Here is a 20,648-nt window from a genome sequence, read left to right on the forward strand (position 1 = left end):
AATTAAAAAATTGAAAAGTACTATATATTACGAATATCCTATTGAATTTAGAAATCTGTAAAGCACAATACAATATGAATATCCTATCAAATTTAAGAACACATTTTAGAAATTATAACTTAAAGCATATTAAAGTTCAATAGTAAAGAACCCAAGAATGACTAACCCATGTTCAATGATCACTTCTTTTTTAAAGAATTTGCTATCTTCATCTTCAGGCTCAAGTATAAGAATTATCTTAAGATTCTTCTAAATGGAGGTGTCCATGAAAGCTGACTTTGTGACCTACCCAGGTGGTACAGCTTTAAAACTAAAAAGAATTAAATAAAATAAAAATAAATTCAATTCTTCTTTTGAAGTGAGCACAGCTATTTCAAAATTAGACATGCTTGAGACTGAACTGGGATGTCTGGGCCCAGGAGCAATGTTGAACTCGAAGCAAATATTACATACACATGTTATGCAGGATTACACAGTTAAATTATACAGGTCAGCTCTTATCATAAGTAGTATTTCTTGGTTGCTCACTTAACATTTTGTTTGCTAATTTCAACATTCACTTTTATAATAAACATGCGTATATTTTCTAATGCACAAAATCAAATGCACCTAAATACTGTTTAAAGTAGCATTTATCTCTCTACTTACACCAGGAAGCCAATGAGCACAAACCCTTGTTTGACATATCAAATTAATGTGATATCCTCAAACCATATGGCTTTTGGGAATTGTGACAGTTAAACAATTGAAGAAAACCTTGAGACATATAAAGCTACTTTTAAAAGGAAATAAATCCCTTCCTATTTTTCCATAACTATTAAGGTTGGAAATTATATTGGTTTACAACCTGGAGAAAAGAAAGAATAGGCAAGTTAGCTTTCTTCTTCTTCTAATTTTTTTCTCTTCCATTTCCCCACAATCCCTTTTTTATTGTTCTAATTTTGGTCTAGGTTTGTCATATATTTGTACCCACAGCAGAAGAGGACAGCTGCATTTTATGGCACCCACACTGACTCTCAGAGATATCTGAGACTTTGGTTGTGATATTAAAAACATATATGCTCGACATAACAGATAAATGTTGTCTTCTCTTGCACACAAACTCAATTATAAAGTCACCTAATTTAGATTAACTATGTGCTGAGGTAATTCCATTACATTAAAATATGTTTACTTCTGGTATATTCTGACTATATCTTACTCCTAATAAGCACCTCTAATCTGCTCTGAGAGCTGCACTCTGATTGCATTACCACTGCAGCAGTAAAATAAACTGTAGACGATGCCCACAAATCAGATTCCAGAGGTAGGAGTATAGTAGCTGCAGTCACCATGTTGCAATAAGCAACAAGTACACAGTTTTACAAGGGATTTTGTATTAAAATACCTCTAGTTAACAATAATAAGTAAAACCAAATTATTAATGCCATCTAACCAATGGAAGCAATGAGATAACTTAAGTTCACGTGGATGTTTATCCAATATGAAAAGTCATAACAAGAAGCTGGGTAGAGTAAAAGGAATCTTTTTTCATGTAAATGTGTCTTATTTAGAGAAAAAGTACACCAGTCAAATACTTCTTTACAATTATTGGTTAAATCTATGATGAGGTGTCTTTTCCTCTGGCTAAAGTAATCAAATTTGAGAAGTTACTAAAATGTGAAATTTGAAAGTAGAAAAAATCTCCAGCTTTATCAAAGCCAATGACTGCTTCTGCATTTCACCTAAATAACACACTACCAGACCCCAGTTTTAGTTTTCAAAATCTCTCAGAATGGATAAATTTTCAAAAATTAATTTTATGCTTCCAGCCTATTATCACAAGCTAACCTCTTTCCCTACTAACAATAAACCTAAACGTAATCCTTTGTTCCCCCAGTTCATCAATCCTGTTTCAATTTACCAGCCTCTCTGATCAGCCATCCCCATAACCTACCATTTCTTCTTCTGAATTGCTCTTTCCCTGATCTGCTCATCAAAATTCTTCTCTTCTGTTAGGCTCAGCCAAATTCTATCTCCTCTGCAAAGTTGCCCTATGAGATGGAAATCTTTACACTTCCCTAAGAATCTAAAAACATTTTTGATAAATTTATTAAAGCCTTTTCCACATACATACTGCCTGTATTAATCTCCCTGTGTATATACATTTACTCTTTTCTCTACTTTTATGAAAAAGTAGAGAAAATGCAGAAAAAACTGTCTTTCTCATCTTTGTATGTACAGTATAGAAAATCTTTTCTTACTCATAATGCATGTTCAACATTTTTATCTAATGAATAAACTGGGATTTTCCTTTTCCCATTATCATTATTATTATTTCTTTACCCCATGATTGTAATACTGTAAAACAAGTAGCTAACAAATGATTAATAATCTACTTTAAAAGGTTAACAAAGTATATTTATTCTGTTTGGTAAGCCCATGTAGAATTTTCACAGAAATTTTAAATTTGCCAGAAAGCCTCTTCAAAAACAAAATCTTGCCATGTAGAGCATGTGTTTTTATGCCCATTCTTTTTAATTCTCTCTAAAAAGAGAGAGCAAGCAAAAGGAAGGGGTAGAAAGGAAAGTGATCAATTATAGTATCATTTCTTATCCCAAAGGTTAGCCAACCAAACATTTATGTTGCTGGAAGTAAGTAAACATCACTAGATCAAGATTATGCTTTCATTTTGGGAAAGTAAAACAATACAACCACTTTGGAGAACAATTTCCCCATGTCTTATAAAATTAAATGTATTTCTTACCATGCAACCGAGGAATTCTACTCCTAGATAAACATGAGAAATGAAAACATATGTCCACAAAAAGACTTGTACATAACTCATATATGGCAAATTTATTCAAAATAGCTAAAAACTGGAAACCGTCTGAATGTCATCAACAGACGTTAAATTAAAAATTGAGATACATTCATATGTTGGAAACTCTTGGCAATTAAAAGGAGCAAAATATTGATGAAAACAAAAACATGAATGACTTTCACAGACATTAGATGAAAGAAGGCAGACAGAAAAAAGTACATGGTGATACATACAAGGAAATTCTAGAACAGATGCAACTAATCAGACAAGAGGTTGGAGGAGTGGTAGGAGACTGCAAACAGCACATGGGACCTTTTGGGAAAGGGGAAATGTTCTTCCTTGACTAGTGTGGCAGTTACATGGGTGTACACATTTGTCAAAGTCATCAACCTGTATACTCATGTGCGAATTGTATCGTATGTAAATTACACCTCAAAAAATTTGTTTATAAAAAAGAGATTGTGCCTTTATGTTACTCTGTAAATATCTTACAATCCAGACAGGCCTCGTTTCCTCAGCTAAAGAATAGCAACTGCAATAATACCAGTCCTTGGGGATCTCAGGAATAGTTTAAACAAAGTAAAGAAAATGCCTGACATATAATTGGTACTACCCCTTTGGTAGAACAGAAAAATAAGTTAAGCTTGTGAAAGCTCAACGGACATAAGAGTTTTATGCTCAAACTATATTTTTCCCAAGAAATCTCATATACACATCTACGTAAATGTTCATAACCTAGATAATCATCAAAATACACATGAGAAAACAACAGTGGTTTAACTGCAAAGTATCAATTAGGCCAAGGCACAAATGGTTACCAGGAAGGTTAATTTTGGAAATAGTGTTAGTTATCTGGCTTAGCAGCTATACTACAGGAAACTGTGACCCAGAATATAATGTAAGCATAGAAAGATTTTCAAAGTTATCTGGTTTATAGAACTTTATATTACCACTTAGGTAAGTACACATCAACCAATCTCCAACTAAAATTATAAAATAGTTTACTCTTTCATTTAGCTCGTTAATTCCTTCATCAATTAAAATTTGCATATAAGCAAAAGAAAAACATACACATCTTGGCAAAGACACATTATTCTGGCAACTCCCACACATACACAAGAAGGCTAATCTTAAACAGCTGTCTTTTCTTTAACTAAATTAACAATGCTTATTATATTCCGGCTTCCAGATGCAAAACAACATGTTTGGTGTTACCATGCCTCCTTTCTGACCTGGCAATAATGCTAAGGGACTCAGCAGGAAATCGCCCTCCAGATACTCTTATCTTGGGAGATAGAAACAAAGGAAAATGCTTCTCTTGATGACTTTATTGTGGAATTAAAAATGCTTATTAAAACTGTTGTCAAGGGCATTTCTATTCCAAATCTGTTACTGTAAGTTGCGAACAGGATGCCCCCAAACCAAGCTGAAGAACTAAGACTGTGGGTGGCATAATGATGAAATATAAAGCTGTCTCTTGAGGTAGTTACTAACTCTGTGACTCTTTTTCTCCCCAGACAGGAAAGAGTAAAAAGAAGAGGAGAAGTCTAGTACGATTTAAGTACAGACCTAGTGGATGATCTTGCTATAGATGAAATTAAAATGTTCCTCCCATCAAAGTGGACTGAACAGATTTAGCCTACACACTGGTCATCCCTGGGTCTCAGACCCTTGAGGGAATGATGGTTCTAGAACTAACGGCTTTAAGGGTATTCTAGGGCAATTTCCCCTTTCAGTCCAGCATCCTAAGAGCCCTTTTGAGCCAAAGAAAGGATTACTGCAGTTGGATGCTTACTTCTGAGATCTTCCAGGATAGATGAGGAGACGCCAGGACCAGCCCTCGCAGAACCAAAGTCCATCTTATTTGTCCCTTCCTTCAGCGCAGCCCCTCTGTCCCCAGCCTCCACAGCACGAGTTCTCCTACACATCCCGGAAACGCATATCCAGATAAAAAATCTTATTCTAACAAAGGTTTTCCCCCTGAGCTTGAGACAAAAGAAATACTTTAATTTCAATCTTTAAAGAGACAGCTGTTCTAAGCACTATCTAAAATACTTAAATTTCTACAAGAGCTTGCATAATAAAGGATAGAATAAAAGAAAGTTACAAGAGAAAGCTACAATTAGAGCTTAAGATCCACAAAGGCTTTATAAAGACTTACTGCTGGAGAAAACTCACACATATGTATTTATGATCCATAAGTTTTAGCTCATTTTTATCCAATAGTTGCAAATACACTAAGAAACGTTTTCAAATGATTTCAGAAAGAAAAGAAGCCACCATGAAACCAAGCAGTGGAGTTTAACAGAACTCTTCTATACAACAACTATGTAAATCAATGGTAGTTTCTTTGAAACAGAATTGAAAGCACACATAATGCATTTTAATGCAGACTATACAAAGACCCGAAGATCTGTAATTCTACTAAATGTCAACGATACTGTAACCCACTTATTGTAGAGTCAGATAGGAAATTCCACTTATAGTGAAGTAGAATGGAAGTTTAAAATTACGTCAATGGAATGTAATGCACAAAATATAATTTCAGCAATGGTGAATGTCTTATTAGAAAGAAATCTTGGTGAAACAATGATTTCACTGTAAGTCTCCCATATCCATCAAAGGGAATACTCAAAATAACATTAGATTTGAACATCAATATTTTAGTAAGTGAATTATAATAAATTTAATTTGTAATTCCCTAATATATGAAACCATACGCAAGTCTACTATGAAAGACAGAAAATTGTGTGTTAATATAAAACAATATGGTATACATATTTTAAGTTGTGTCTAGTCATATTTACAAATAGAATGTAAAAATGAAATAAGCAATTCAATTTAGTGGATGGAGGAGTAAGAATCATCTTATGCACATGGATACATGAATGGATGTTTCCCTCTGGAGAACATGAGAAACCATAATTTTTTGACCGAATCAAAAAAACATGTTATAGATTATCTATGGATTTAATTTTCAAAACTCATAATTCTACCTTCCATACACATTATTATAATGTTGCAATTTTCATAATAACTTTCTCCTTTTTTAAATAAAATTTGCTACTTTCCATATTAGAAGAATTTATACAGAACAGAAATGTACGTCTGGGATTTAGAAAATCTGGGATTCTATTTCTATCGCTTCTTATTTGTATCAGGCTAAGTCATTCATTTTAAGTCTTGATACCCCTTTATTCCAACTGTAGGGGTATACTGCTTTATATGCCACAGGACTCAAAAGCTTTGTGTAGAGGCATAGAAATGGTGGTAAAATGGTAAAACATCCTAGATGCCAGATGCTAAACAAATGGAAAGCATATGACAGCAGCATGGTGGAAAAGGAGGCTGTAATTAAAACCATCAGATAGGATTTGATTTTCTCTCTCCATGGAAATCATGACAACTATGTTAGGTCGTTACTTACATTTAGACATTTAGTTTATAGGCTCTGGTCTATCTGAAAGTTATATTAGCTAATAGCTGAACAGAAATTTTTTAAGTGTTTAATATTAATTCCCAGTTTCAGTAGGATATTTAACTTGGAAGAAACGCACTAGTATGCTAATATTTATATAGTTGGCTGCAGAGTTTCCTCATTATTTAATTCCTATGGTCTTTTCAATCATTGTACTGTCTCTTTATCCATGAAGAATACATACCAAGAGAATAAAAATCAAGGCTACATGCCACTTTTCTATTCCCTTTAAGTAAATTCCCAATTGAAAATGCTGCTATGGCCTGGTGAGTTCACATAGAATTCAGTCGATATGCACTTCAATTGGTATAAAAAAAGAATAAAACATATAATTTCAACACAAATTCTACCTCTCTCACACTCTCAGCATATAAACACAAATCAAGCAGGAAAAATTCAAGTACATAATATGATTAAGAATTTTACACTATACATATGATCTGCGGGGCTAAAGTGACAGAAGTGATCAGACAGGTGGATTCATCACTGAGGACCTGGAGGAAATGAGTTTTTAACTCCATTTTAAAAGTAGAAGAGGAGGTAGGGTCTTCAAAAGTAGGGTGTGCTGAGGAAAGGAAGGTTTCTTCATGACTCAAACAGCTTAGTAAAGGCACGGATGGGGAGAATTTTCTTGTGCAAAAAGTGGGGGAAAAGAGATTAATTTGCAACAAAGTAAAGCAGGAATCCTTTTCAAGTGATGAGCTTAGAAAGTGTGGAGGAGTTAAGAAGGAAATTGATGAGGAGCCTTGAATATTAATTTCTGTGATATATTTAAAATGATAGCTGGTAAGCTCCTAGAAGCATCGCTTACATTTAAATATTTAACTAAATATTTAAATATTTAATTGGTCGTCTTTCAGCATTCCATGGTCTGCACCTTTCCTTTAGGTGCTGGTAAATTCTATCTTTGGCTCCCCTTTCTGCACTTGAGCAGAAATTTTAACTGCCTACTTCTGATTGCATCATATTCTTAACTATCACCTTATTTTTTCAATACCCATAAGCACGTGTTCTTTCTAAAAGTTAGCTCTCCTTTTTCTATAATTCCATCATTCAGTACTTATTGTGACCCTTCTATGTGCCAGGCTCTGTGCTATGCAATTAAGAGAAAGTGGTCACCACACAAAATCAGCTTTGCCTGGCCTTACATCAGAGTTCCATTCTTAAAATAAGGAAAAGAATGCAGGTACCATGTGTCTTGGACTACAAATCTCTTTTATTAATTCTACATATGTCACCATTTTGATTGCTAACAACTCCAAGAAAGAGACCACCTCCAAGGGCACAGTACATGCATTTATTTGATATACTGTGGAGGCCTAGTGAATAGTTTTTTAAAGCTTTTTTTTTCTGAAATAAAAAAAGACTTCTGTGGCATCTAAGAAGAAACAAAGAAAAGTGGAAACAGATGCCAATCAAGTCACTCTACATAAGTTATCTATATTTTATCACTAGAACTTTCATCTGAAATGGGCATTTTAATTTTAGGTCTTATAATTCTCACCCAAAAGGCCTCACATATAGAAAAGTTCTGATTAACTCAAGAAATACACATCACTCATCCAAAGCTCAAAAATTGCTCAGCTCTCCCTGGAATATCCTTAAGGAAAAAAAAAATCTCAAAAACTTCTAAAATATCTTATTTATCACCCAAGTGGTAGTGACAACAATACCTTGTATCTGTGCACACTGTGTTTCAGGATTTGTGGAAATTTACATCTTACAAAAAGATTTATTTAGACTATAAAAATATTAGGAAAAAAAGTACATGTAAAATTTTTTTTAAAGAAATCCTTTTGGTCTGTCCAAAAAGAGTGGCTTCTTCATTCATTTTACAGGTTTTTATTGAGTGCCTACCACATGCCAGACTAGAGACTGAGATAGAGCAGTAGATAAAAACAAAAGACAAAAAAATCCTATCATTTTGAAACCTACCTTATTAATTTCTAACTGCTACACAGTTGAAGATGCTGGAAGAGAAACTAGTTGATTAAATGTCGTTCCAGCTTTCTGCAATAGCAACAGCTCTTGAAGTTTGTCTTAAATATGATTGGACTGGTTTTTCAACTTATTACATAATTGAAAATCATAAACCGTACAGATTCGTCACATACATGAGCCAATTTTGACCTAATCCATGGAATTATGTTCAGAGCGTCTGAACACGGTCATGTGTTAATTTAAAACAAAAATGTATGGGTCTCCTAGAAGCTGGAAAATGGCCTGAGAGGGCAACACATAGTCCAAAGGAATTAATACTTAAAGATACAATTTTAGACTAGATGGGTAAGGAACTTTAGGATAGTGTTGCTTTCTCAGCACATCTTAAGTAGCACCATGCCAGGAACTCTATGGATAAAATTAGTCCTTGAAAGTTGAGTGAAAGATATTTTGTACAAGCTTGAGGAAGATAATAAAGAGAAATAAAAAAGTATTTTGAAGAATTTTTAAACATATCATTGTCTAAATATAAAGTGTATCCACAACTATCTGCAAAACCAATAAAGATAGGCTATGCATTGTAAAGTATTTCCCTTCCACGCCACTTAACTTTTTCTGTGTTACTGGGAAGTATATGGCGCACACCAAAAATGGAAGGAGGATATGCCATGGTTCTCAATACAGAAGAACTAACTGTATTAACAGCCACTGGAGGAAGAAAAAAAAATCAAAGAATGGGGTGAAGCAAAAGTTTATAAACCAAAAATGTCTTTGACCAAACCCAACCTTTGACCAAAGTATCATTTATGATAATAATGAATAGTATTATTAATAATATTATTTGCATGTCACATTTTATTTAAGCCTTATAACAACCCCATAAGATAGACTTCAACATTATATTGTCAATTTTTTTAGATGGAAAATTCAGTTTGAGAATAGTTTAACGACTTCTCGGTTGTTTAGCATCACATCTTTAAAAAGAGCTGGAGGAAAAACTTGCATTTCGGTGTTCCAATTATAAGTCCAGCGACTTTTCTAATACCAGAATGAAAAACTGAAGAGTTGTATATTATGTATTAAGCATGATTGCAACTTTTCGAATGGTAAAAGAGCCTATAGGAAGTATTTTGCCAGAAACATTTTCAAAATCTGATGTTTCCAAGTTTAGAAAAACAGGTTTCTGTGGAGATATTTTGGGGATTATATGATTTGCTGAGGTAGTTTTGGTTTTGCCTTTTTAGAAATTTACCATTAGATTTAATACACAGGTAGACACACTAAATATTCTCCCTATCCAGGTTGGCATTAAATAATGTGTCCCAAGACTATTTTTTCACCTCAGTGATTAGAGAAAGTCCAAATAAACAGAGTTTATATTGAGAGCTTTTCTACAATCCAATTAGAATTTCCACTGAAGACTGTCCTGAAATTAACCTCCATTGTGTCAAACATGCTGAATTGTCATCTGTCCCCAAACAGATAGCAGTGAGGACATGTACTTCATAGGCTGAAATAATAATCTTTTAGGAACACTTACTATATGCTATTTATTTTTCTGACACATTACATATGTTAAAAGAGTTCTTAAAAAATTATCAATCTCAAGTAAACACATGTCCAAAAATGAGGGATTCCTAGAAGAAAAAAAAAGTGTATTCTATCATCTATGAAACATAAATAGCCACAAAGTATTGCTAAAATTTCCATCCTGTTGCCTGTTTAAACCACTTCTCACACTGAGCTACTAACATAACTACTAGCTAATTATAGGACCTTGTGTTTCTTCCTATCTCTGTTACCGATGTTGTGTGACCTTCAGAAAATTCTTCAGTCTCTCTGCAGTGGCATAAATAGTTTGCCATCTATAATCTCTTAGGGTCTACTCAAAGAAACTTTTAGAATGTTTTGCTCTTGTTAAGCAAAAAATATATATATATATTCACATATGCAAACGTCATTTCTGAGCTTTGTGATCAAACAATAAAGGAGAAAAAAGAAAAAAGTTAATATTTACTGATTAGCTGCCAAGTATTTTCACATATATTACCTAACAATTTTATTTTACTCATGGGAAATTTAAACTCTGTTGACTCAGGTTTTTGCTCAGTAAAAGAAGTGGTAACCTGGCTATGAATCAATTCTAACCATCCTCAAGTCTATACCTTTTCTACTATTCAAGGTTATCTCCAAAGCAGAGGAATGTGTATGTATGGAAATTGAAGGTATAAGGAGACATACGTTAACAAGAGTATTTTTTGTAGGATAAGCTACGAAGTTCAGAATAGCGAAATACTACAACACAAGTTCCAACTAAAACTGAATTTACACATTTGTGTTTTCAAGGATATGAGTAAATTCCTTCATCAACAGCCTCAGTTGAGTTGGTAATCCACAGCATTAGAGGAAAAGTGTTGCTTTAAGCCAAAGAATCTCGTGGCACCAAGACAGTTTTTAGACTTAATTCATTTTTCTTGAGGCATTTTGAAAATTCACATTTATTGAAGCACTAATAGATGCTCCATGTTTTATATTCATTGTTTTATATACTCATGACAAACCAGTGAGATAAAGGAGCTCCCTGAAATGACAATTGCACTACTTCATGCTCTCTTTCATAATTTCAGTCTCATTCAGTAACTGAAAAAGGCATGGCAGGCAATAAGCCAGGAAATTGTGGTGGCTATACAGACTTTTGAAAAAATATATTTGATGCAGCGAACTCCACTAGCCCTATTTCCCCTTTAGAATAGGACCTTATATGTTACAAACAACTTAAAAGAGATTACATTTTAGGGTTTTAATGGTGCAGCCACCAGAATGAAAAATATAATGATCTCATTTACAATTTATTCTGCGGTCCGTAATCATTTATCAAGGCAACTAGACTTTTCTGTAAATTCAATTTTTAGGTTCATTGTTTCATATATTCATTGTTTTATATATTCTTATAAGAGAGTTTTATAAGCTCTTAGAATAAGATGCTCTTATCCTGGATTTTTTGATAAAACTGAAGATCTAATGATTTAAGAAAACAAATCAAATAGCAATATGATAAATAAGTTAACTAGGTACTGAGAGTGCTAAACTATAAATGATACATACACACATACAACACACATACACACTGACGTCATCCACCCATCCATATATACATACTCTCAAAATCTAGAAGGTTTGCAAAATTTTCTGTCTTCAATGAGAAGTTCAACTTCAGTTGGAACTCTTTGAATCCTCTTATGAAGATGCTCGTGGTCTACATTTTTTCAGAAGGAATTTTCAGAGTAATCCTGCTCTGATTCTTAGGTGTATCCATTTGGTTCATGCTCTTTTCATTCGCCGACATATACATTGACTATTTTTTAAATAATTCATTACATAATAAACATCATTATGTTTCTAGTCTGCTGAAGTAGATTCTATAAGTTGACTTTAGACAAGCCAATAGTCAATTAATACTTTCTTATAGTTCAGCATCCAGTAATCCAAATCCTAAGAATTTAAAGCCTAAAATTTGATGAATACTTTTGAATTTATGCATAGTTTGAAGTCATATGTGTATGTATACTTCTGCATAGTTTTATTTCTGTGTGTGTATGTTTAAATGAAAAAGACCCCTCAAGACTATACATATTATTTCTTATTCTTCCATAATATCTAGTGAATCTCCTGTTTCAAATTAGACTACTAACATAACTCAGAAATGGATATATGATTTTTTTTCAAGGTATTTTATAAAAGATAAGGAAGGATCTAAAAATCCAAAGGAGATGACAACTTAGCATCTATAAAATCAGGAGCAAGAACATATTCTAACTTCTAATTCTAAAACTAGCATTGCAATTTGAGTTTGTCCTTGCCAAGTTGCTAGGCATCTATTTTCCTTCTATAAAATGAGGATAATTAAATTAATCTACTAAACAGCTCTACAATGTAAATAAACATGCAAATGTTCACAATGTGCTAGATACTATTAAACCAATCTAAAGCATCTGGCACTCAAGATGCAGCTAAAAGGAAGAGCCTTGGGCAGGTGCACAGCCCAGTGGCCGGCTGAAAGGACCGTACATGGAAAGACATCACTAACTTTGCACAAGGTGCCCTTCTTAAGTTCCAGGCACCAAACAGTAACTCAGGTCTTCATCACGCAGAATTTGCATAGATTAACTTGCTGTTTGAACTAGATTAGGCCTGTCACAGGAAGCCAGTGCTATGAGTAATAACCCACTAATAGACTGTCCTCTATGATCTTTTTCTAAATGTCACGTGTCCAAATAAAAGCCAAGTAGCCTAAAGCTCCCTTGTTAAAACCCACATTCAAAATGACTGCAAAAAAGCTGGGTTTTTTTTTTTAACCCATATTGTACATCTTTGACAAGCAAACGGCTAGCTTTAACTCATCATGTAAATTTAGATTATGCCTCAAAGCTATCTTTAGACAGTAATTATCTGTGGCTTTTAATAAGAAGAAAGATTTAAGTGAAGTTTTGCCTTACATATATTCTTAAAAGTTACATTTGCTAGAATCATCTCTTTGAAAACCATATTTTATTCAGAAGCAGGATACAAAAGGGAAAAAAAAAGGAAGGAAAGGAGAAAGGGAGGAGGGAGGGAAGGAACGAAGGAGAGAGAGAGAAAGAGAAAGAAAAGAAAGAGAGAAAGAGAAGCTATGCAATTTTCTTCACCTAAATTTGTTCTAAATGACTGAATTTAGTCAGGACAAAATTGCATTACTTTACTCCAAAGGTTACTGCAAGACTTACAGTGATCCTTAAAGAAGTTATAAAAATCAAAACAGCCCATAGAATAAGTTTCTGATTGTAAAACTAGGTAACATTTCAAAGTTCATTTCCTAAAAGAAGTCATCAGATCGATACATCATTGTGTCATTTTTAACAATAGTATCTAAACTTTAGCTCTGATATTGAAACGAATAATAAAAAGAGAACTCCAAGGTACACATGTATCCATGCAGGATTGTGAATAACTTATTTTTGTTTTAACATGCACATTAGTTAAAATAACTCTAAGAAACCTATGGCATATTTCTAAGAACACTGGGGCAAAACAAAAGAAAATATAGAAGTTTCCTGCACTTGAGTTTTTTTGAGGTGTTGATATTCTTTTAATTGTGAAATAGGATTGAGATGCCAAAAGGAAAAAAAAAAGTTTTACAAAGATGCATCTGAGCTTCCCAATAATAAGCTTCTTGAGATGGAATCCTCTGGAATGGAGTCACTTAAACATGCTCTATGAATGGGAGGTTTTGGGCAGGAAATGAATCTATAATAATTATACACTTGGACCGTTGGTCCAGTCCAATGGATTCAAGCCTGCTTGAGAAAAGAAATATTAACTATTATTTCATTCATTCATTTAACTCTGCTCAAAACTCTCCAATTCCACCCATCTCACTCAAACTAAAAGGCAAAATCTTTACATTACCCAGCCTCCCATTACTTCTCTGATCCTTCTCACTGTGCCTTTTTATAAGCCTGTTCCCTGGGCTGAGAGTTGTCTTCCACCTGACGTCTGTATGAATCGCTCCCACATCACCTTCAAGTGTTCGCTCAAGTGTAACCTTCTCAATGAGGTCGGCCTTCATCACTCTATTTAAAGTGGCACCAACCTCCCTCCACTCCTAGAACTCCTGACTCTCTTACCTTGCTGTATTTGTTCAGGAATCTCATCACCCTCTACATTCTGTACAATATAGGTATCCATTACGTTACTTGTTCATTACTTATTCATTACATTTCTGTCTTCTCAACTGCAAAATAAGCTCGACATGAGCAGGGGTTTGTTTTTTTTTTGTCTGTTTTACTCACTGAACACATTCATTCATTAACTACATTCCAATACACATAGGCCCAACCCCACCAACTTCCTGCACAAATTCTGACCTTGGAACGCAGTCGACCAATTGGCACAGACCAGAATTAGTCTTCTTTCTGTCTGCCTGGTATACACTGAGCCCAGTATGAGTCTTGAGAACATGTGCCAATCTAAGGTTGGTTTTAATCTCTCCCTCGTTTTCTCATTCACTGCAAGTAGGCTTCTGCCTAATTTCTCACTTAGCTACCCATTTCAGAGTTGTGACTATACACAAATCCTAAATCCTAATCTTCTGGATTAGAAGCTAAACAAATTGTTTGGCCATTGACAACATTTTCTTCCTCATCTTTTTACACAGTCTCCAGCTGCTAAATAAGGACATACTGCAAACTAGACAGACGACCTGGAGTCATCATTTTTTTTATTACCCTGCTTGGAAATTCTTCCAGCCAGGCTCCACCCTCATGGTAGAATCCTACTGGATAGTTAGGCTGACTGGAATCAAGCATGCATTTGATACATTCTTTGGACTCATAACTTAGACAGCCAGCCACCCCACGCATCTTGCTATGTATAGACTAGGTTGAAGTTAGTTTTCCCTATTCTGGATCCTATTAGGTCCCAATTCCTCCTCTTCCATTGTGGCCCAGAATTGTGGTCCTGTAATTCTAAAGCACATTATGAAAGAAGATGAGACCTCATATAAAGTTTAAGTGAATTTTTTTTTATAGTTCACTGCTAAATCTAATGGGATCAAAAGAAGGAACAATGATTCAGTCACAGGGGTCCAAGTTGAAATGTCCGGCACATTAGTCATTGTCAACGAATAATGAGTATTTATTAAATACATGAATAGAAAAATAGTGACAATGATCTGCTTTAGATAAGTAGGAACTGAGAAAATATGGAGATGTGAAATCTACCAAAAAGCAAAATTTTGAGTCATAGCTATTGCAATTTATTTGAAAGATTTAAGAATTGCAAATCCTACTCCTTCAGAATTTGTTCTTCCTATTTAACTAAATCTCTCCCATAAAATACGGACTCATGATTTTCTTACAGCAGTCATACCTGGCTATAACTTTTGGGATACCTATTTGAGTTTTAAAATAATTACATATAAAGAAGGTGAAAACTGTAGTTATTACAGTATAGATGACAGTTATCCCGTATTTCAGGAGCTTGAGTAACTGAAGAGAATGAAGAAGCATTGGCAGAGCATGGGCAATATTTTCATAATCCTTAGCAACTCCTGATATAGATTCAGTTCATTACTTAGCATGAAATCCTAGGATAGAAAACTTTTAGGCATAAGATAGACCAGCACTTTTTATACACTATGTGAGATAAAAAATATAAAATTTGTCACTTTAACAATTCTACTAATCTATAATGTAATAGTCAGTATTGAATATGTTCTTATTCTCAGCTATACATTTTGTCTGTTAAGAATCATTTTTACTAAACCATTAGGTCAGTGAGTAGTGAGCAAGCCAACAAATTACATATGTAGCAAAAGAAAATACCAAATAAAATTAATTCCAGGTTCACGGCCACAACAAACCCCCTGAAAAGTTCTCAGGTAATTTACAAGGTGTCCTCACATTTTGTAACACAACATGTTTTAGAACCATGCAATTGACAGTGATGTGGAAACTTCTAAGTATTCTTGCCAAAAATATGAGAGAATCGTCTCAAACATGGTTTTATCTTAAAACCCAGAAGGCATCTAAGAACACATTTATACACATTTAATATTTTCTTGACATGTTTAAGAATTGTGCACTCCAAGAAACAATAGAATGTAACACCAGAATCTTGGGGACTCGGAAAAGGACTGAGACTTGCAGAGTAACTTCCTCTCTGTAGAACAGCCCATCCTAAATCATCCCTGACAAGTTGTACATCTGACCACTGTGTGGACATTTCCAGAAGCTACGTGCTCCAACACAACCCAGTTATTTCTGAACTGCTCAGAATGCGGAGGGGCAGGGAGAGGGAGGAGGCTCCCCCCTATTTTATTTAACTCAACGGTTCCTCTTTGTCATATTCTGTGGATCCAAGTTCAGGCTGTAGAAAGGACATTTTAGTCTCTCTTCCAAATAACAAGCCTTCCAAAAATTCGAGGATATCTCATGATTTCCCAAGTCTGCCTTTCTCCAAATTAACAGTCTTTACTTGGAATAGTCCTCCTCTGAAAATATTTTCAGACTCCTATTCTGCTCTTCCTCCTCTGAATTTTTATCCCTTTGTCAATGAGGCACCCAAATGTGCCCTAAACCAACAAACCCATCTGCTTCTGAGTTTTTTTATAAAAGTGAGTTAACTTTTCTGTCACTGTGTCACACTATCTGTTCATATTCAACTTGCTTCAGTTCAGACTGTCTTTTCTCATACTATTTTTGTACTCATTCCTGAACATATAAAGGACATGATAAATTTTCAGAAGAGGGCAAATGAAATTACTTAACATCTGGATACAAATAATAAACCTAACTCCGTGTAGCTTCTGCTCATGGTCCAGGCTATAAAGACCTTTAAAATTCCTGAATCTATTATTAACCAGCTTAGCCACCTGAATCCACTTTGGACCACCTGCTCTTCTGATAAGACTGGATTTTATGTTTTTCCATCAAGTCATTACTAAGACAAATGAACACAGGGAAACCCCTGTCGCACTCCTAGAGACTTCTTTCTCAATTGATCACTATGCAATAGTCTTTGGAAACTATTTTCAATCAATTCCAATTTTCCTACCATTACATTTCCATTTCCAAACATTATTCATGAGAATATCTGGAAAAGATTTTATCTACTGTCTTGTTGAAATGCAGAAACATTTTGACCACATCGTTCTCCTATTTTGTCAATGTTAAATCTAGTTAAAGAATTTCCTTGGAATATCATTCTTCCTGAATCAATGCTGTTCATTCTACCATTCAGTATGCTATAGAAACTACGCAAAATTTTAAGAAAAAATAAAAATCAAACAAAAAGCTAGTTTTTAACTGAGTTGCAACATCTAAAAATGGTTGCTTCATGTCAACATTCATAATAAATTGGCACCATACTATAAGGGAAAATAGCACTCATGCCAAACCATTAGTGCTTGGCCCGGAAGCTCAACGCTAGTATAAGTGAAAAGACAAAAACTGATGATAGCCAGGAAAACACCTCTTCAGTCAAACTCATATCCAATGAGCTTCACTGAGAGCTTGCATTATCAGAACAACATTGAAAAGGAAGTATAGCTTCAAAAAAATAAGTGGAAGAAATCTGGGTACCATAAGAAGGGAACTTTAGCATAAACATTACTAGAAGCGCTTTCAGTTGTTAAAAATTAAGTTATTATGAGTTCATGAACTTAAGTCACAGCTACTCCCAGCCTTAGGGTTTGAAATTTGTCCACCAAGAATAATAATAGCTGAAGGTCTAATAAGCTCATCTATATAAGGCATGTTTAAATTAGAAAGCACTATACAAATTTAAGGTATTATGAAATACATTTTATATACACTTTTAATATGAACAGGTTTCAACCATTATATCCTTGAGCCAGTCTCTAAACATGTTGCAAATGATCCGTAAAATATACAATAATAGATTTTAGAATACAGAATATAGCAGTCTATAGTAGATTCCATGTTATAGTTATTTCACCCAGAAGTCCTTATTGTACATGTATATGATGTTCAAGCGATCTTTCAACAGAATGGCAGCATAAACTCGCCCTTCTGCGTTCAACTCAACTTGTGCCTGGACCATAGAAATCAGAGTGAATTTTATTTCAAACAAAAAAAGAGAGGAGGAGGAAGGAAAGGAGGGAAGGAGGAGAAGGGAGAGAAGGAGGAATTATCAGAAAGGGGAGGGAGAGCATGCTAGGAAAAATTCTCAGGAACCCACTTGATCCCTACTCTGCATGCTTTGAGCTTCTGCCCCACTCCAAGTAAACAGAAGGGTTGGTAATCTTGGCTTCTCTTCACTCCCAGCTGCCTAACAGTTTTAAAGTACTGTGTATTCTTAAAACATATCACATAACTGAGCAAGGTTAATCTTTAAAAGCAGTATTTTTAAAAATCAGCTGCCAGAGATATTCTCAAAATCACTCTCATAAATTCTATTAAGCCACATTGACCCCATTTTACTTCTCCGAGAAGGAAAAGCAAAAATAGAAGAAAAAAGTTATATGGTGAACTTAAGGTCATTTTTATCCTAGGAATTTTAATCAGAGTTATTATTGTAGCAAGGAGCTTAGAGTATTTTTTCACTCCTTCTAAAATAAAATAGTACTGCTAGAAATCCTGATTATCAAAGAAAAACTATCAAAACTGTTAGACACAGCTTTATTCCAGTTAACTAAAAGAGGGATAAGTATATTTCAAAACTTTGGCAGGTTCAGCCTCATCAAAACTTCCAAAAGCTGCTAACCTCCAGATTTCGCACTCTTAGGGTAAATAGTTTGATATTTGAAAACAGACCTTAAATATTTGTTAAATATTTTTTTACTTTGATAGATGGTCTCCCACTTACAGAAATGTTTGCTGAAATAATGCATTATAAATTATGTTTTAAAACGCTGCACATGTGCTTCCTTTAAATTCATGATCATAAAATAACTCTTCAAAGACTCCCAAGTTTCTGAAAGGATGGGCATATAAACACCAAGGCACTCTGAAGAGAATAATTTGAGTTACACTAAGTACAACTGTTTTCCAAAGTCCCCTGAAGAGTCTATCTGGTCACTGCGGTCTTAGTTAAAATACAGATAACACAGAAACCTTATCTGTATCTAAGTAACAGCAGAAATTTCACTATAATAAAATAAGGTATCTGAGAGAGGATGTGGGTAAAGAAAAGGTGAGGCCGGAGGCGCCATTGCCAGAAAAGAAAATATCCACATACATACTTCACTGCCTTACAAATCCTCTTCAAATAGTGAGAAACAAAGTCCCTTTAACTAAAAAAGATGTGTGAGCTGCCCTCCATACCGTTCCAAGATGGACCACAGCTTGGGGAACTTTTCTCTGTCGGGATGGAATCTGATTTGGAGAAACTTTTATTAAATTTTCAATTGGTTAAAAGTTTGCCTCTTAGAAAGATTTTGGAAATCAATTTGCAGGGTGTGTAGTCACAGCAAGTCCTCTCAGAGAAGAATGAACGTGAAAAGCGCCTCAGGTTCTTTGGAGGAGGTAGGCAATTCCCCTACACGGTGTACTCGAAGAGCTGAAAGTGAACTTGAACCAAGTTTAGCCCCTCTCGCCCCAAAGCGCACTCCCCAAGGGCAAAGCGAGAAAGCGGTCCCTGGCCGGCAACTGTGGGAAGGAGGACGGGACCAGCGAGGGGCCGCGAGCCCGGCAAAGGATGTAATCTAGAGCCCGTGCCTAGACTGTACCTCTCTGCTGATGCGCCTGTGGCTGCCGCTGCTGCTGCGGCCGCTGCGCCCGGCCGCCCCCGAAGCCCCCGCCGAGCAGCAGGACCAGAAGGAGCCGGGCGGCTCCGGGCATCGCGGTGGCCCCGAGTGGATCCGCTCCTTGGGAGCCGGAGGAGTCGCTGCGCCCTCGCCCCTGGCCCTGGCTTGTGAGCTGAGTGAGCAGCAGCTGCTGGGTTAGAGGAGGAGACAGGCCCCCGTGGCTTTGGCTTGGCCGCCGACGGAGGATGGGGGGAGAAAGAGGACACTCCCCCACGCTCCCCCTCCCGGGCCCTCGCCCCACAGAAGGCCCGGCACAGGCCCTTAAAGGGTCCTCGGTGCAAAAGACCTTGCCTCGAGCGGTCCTTCCCTCTGAGAGGGGATCATTCTCAGCTTGATCTGCCAGCTGAACTTCTTTTAAATTAAAGGAAGTAATTGATATGAAAGCACTTTGTGATCTGTAAAATCCTTACACATGGAAAGCATTATTTGTGGGAAATCTGCCTAGCGAGGAACTTTACCAAGGCAGGGGATACGTACCTCGTGAGAAAGGCCTGGGCAGGGCTGTGCCGGCCCTGTGTGTCCAGGTGGCCCACGTTGGAGACAGGACCGTACCAAAGGCCTGGGGGCCCACACGTTACCAGAGGGTGGAAGGTGGTCCTGGGACGCTGCAAATCACGCCAGGGGACTAAACTGCTTGATAGACTGCTGCCAGGGCAGGAAAGAAAGGACAGAAGAAAGTAAGTGCCCTTGCTCCACTGCAATGCCTGTGACCAATAGAAAGGTTAACATTAAGGTTTTCAGTTCAGTCAAGACATTTATTTAAAGCCGCTAAAACCCCTCTTCAGCTGTTTCCTTTCAGACTCAAAATTTCATCTTTTCCAGTCCCCATTTCATCCTTTAACTCAACAGAATTTCTGGGGTTTTTCTGCCACCCCAGGCTCAGATGACAATTCCTTACTAATTTTTTGTTTGTTGGTTTCTTTCTGGTGTGTGGTTCTCATCAGGTTTGGAACAGCTCCTTACAGGGTTTTTATGAGACTTGTAGGATGTCATTTGGCTTCCTCTGTGATTGGGGGATACTGCTGGCACAGGTGTACTGTGAGGGCAGAGTGCTAGTTGTCCTGTAGTGGACGGGACAGTCCTACACCATAAATTGTCCTCCACGCAGGGCTGAATGGGCC

At 35.9% G+C, this 20,648-nt stretch overlaps 1 protein-coding gene across 4 annotated transcripts in view; it reads right to left on the reverse strand.

Moving 5' to 3' along the window:
• Positions 1 to 19,918, reverse strand: part of LAMA2 (laminin subunit alpha 2) — a 531,319-nt gene extending 511,401 nt beyond the window's left edge. For 3 of the 4 annotated variants that reach the window (XM_046676886.1, XM_046676884.1, XM_046676885.1), the window contains exon 1: positions 19,450 to 19,708. In XM_046676886.1, the coding sequence (XP_046532842.1) occupies positions 19,450 to 19,561 (112 nt within the window). In that variant the 5' untranslated portion in view covers positions 19,562 to 19,708. Of the gene's footprint in view, positions 1 to 19,449 lie in introns of all 4 variants that reach the window. The other variant, XM_046676887.1, reaches the window with a different exon arrangement.
• Between the last annotated feature and the right edge of the window lie 730 nt (positions 19,919 to 20,648).

Source organism: Equus quagga, chromosome 11 (assembly GCF_021613505.1).
Source record: "Equus quagga isolate Etosha38 chromosome 11, UCLA_HA_Equagga_1.0, whole genome shotgun sequence".
NCBI classification, from domain to species: Eukaryota; Metazoa; Chordata; class Mammalia; order Perissodactyla; family Equidae; genus Equus; species Equus quagga.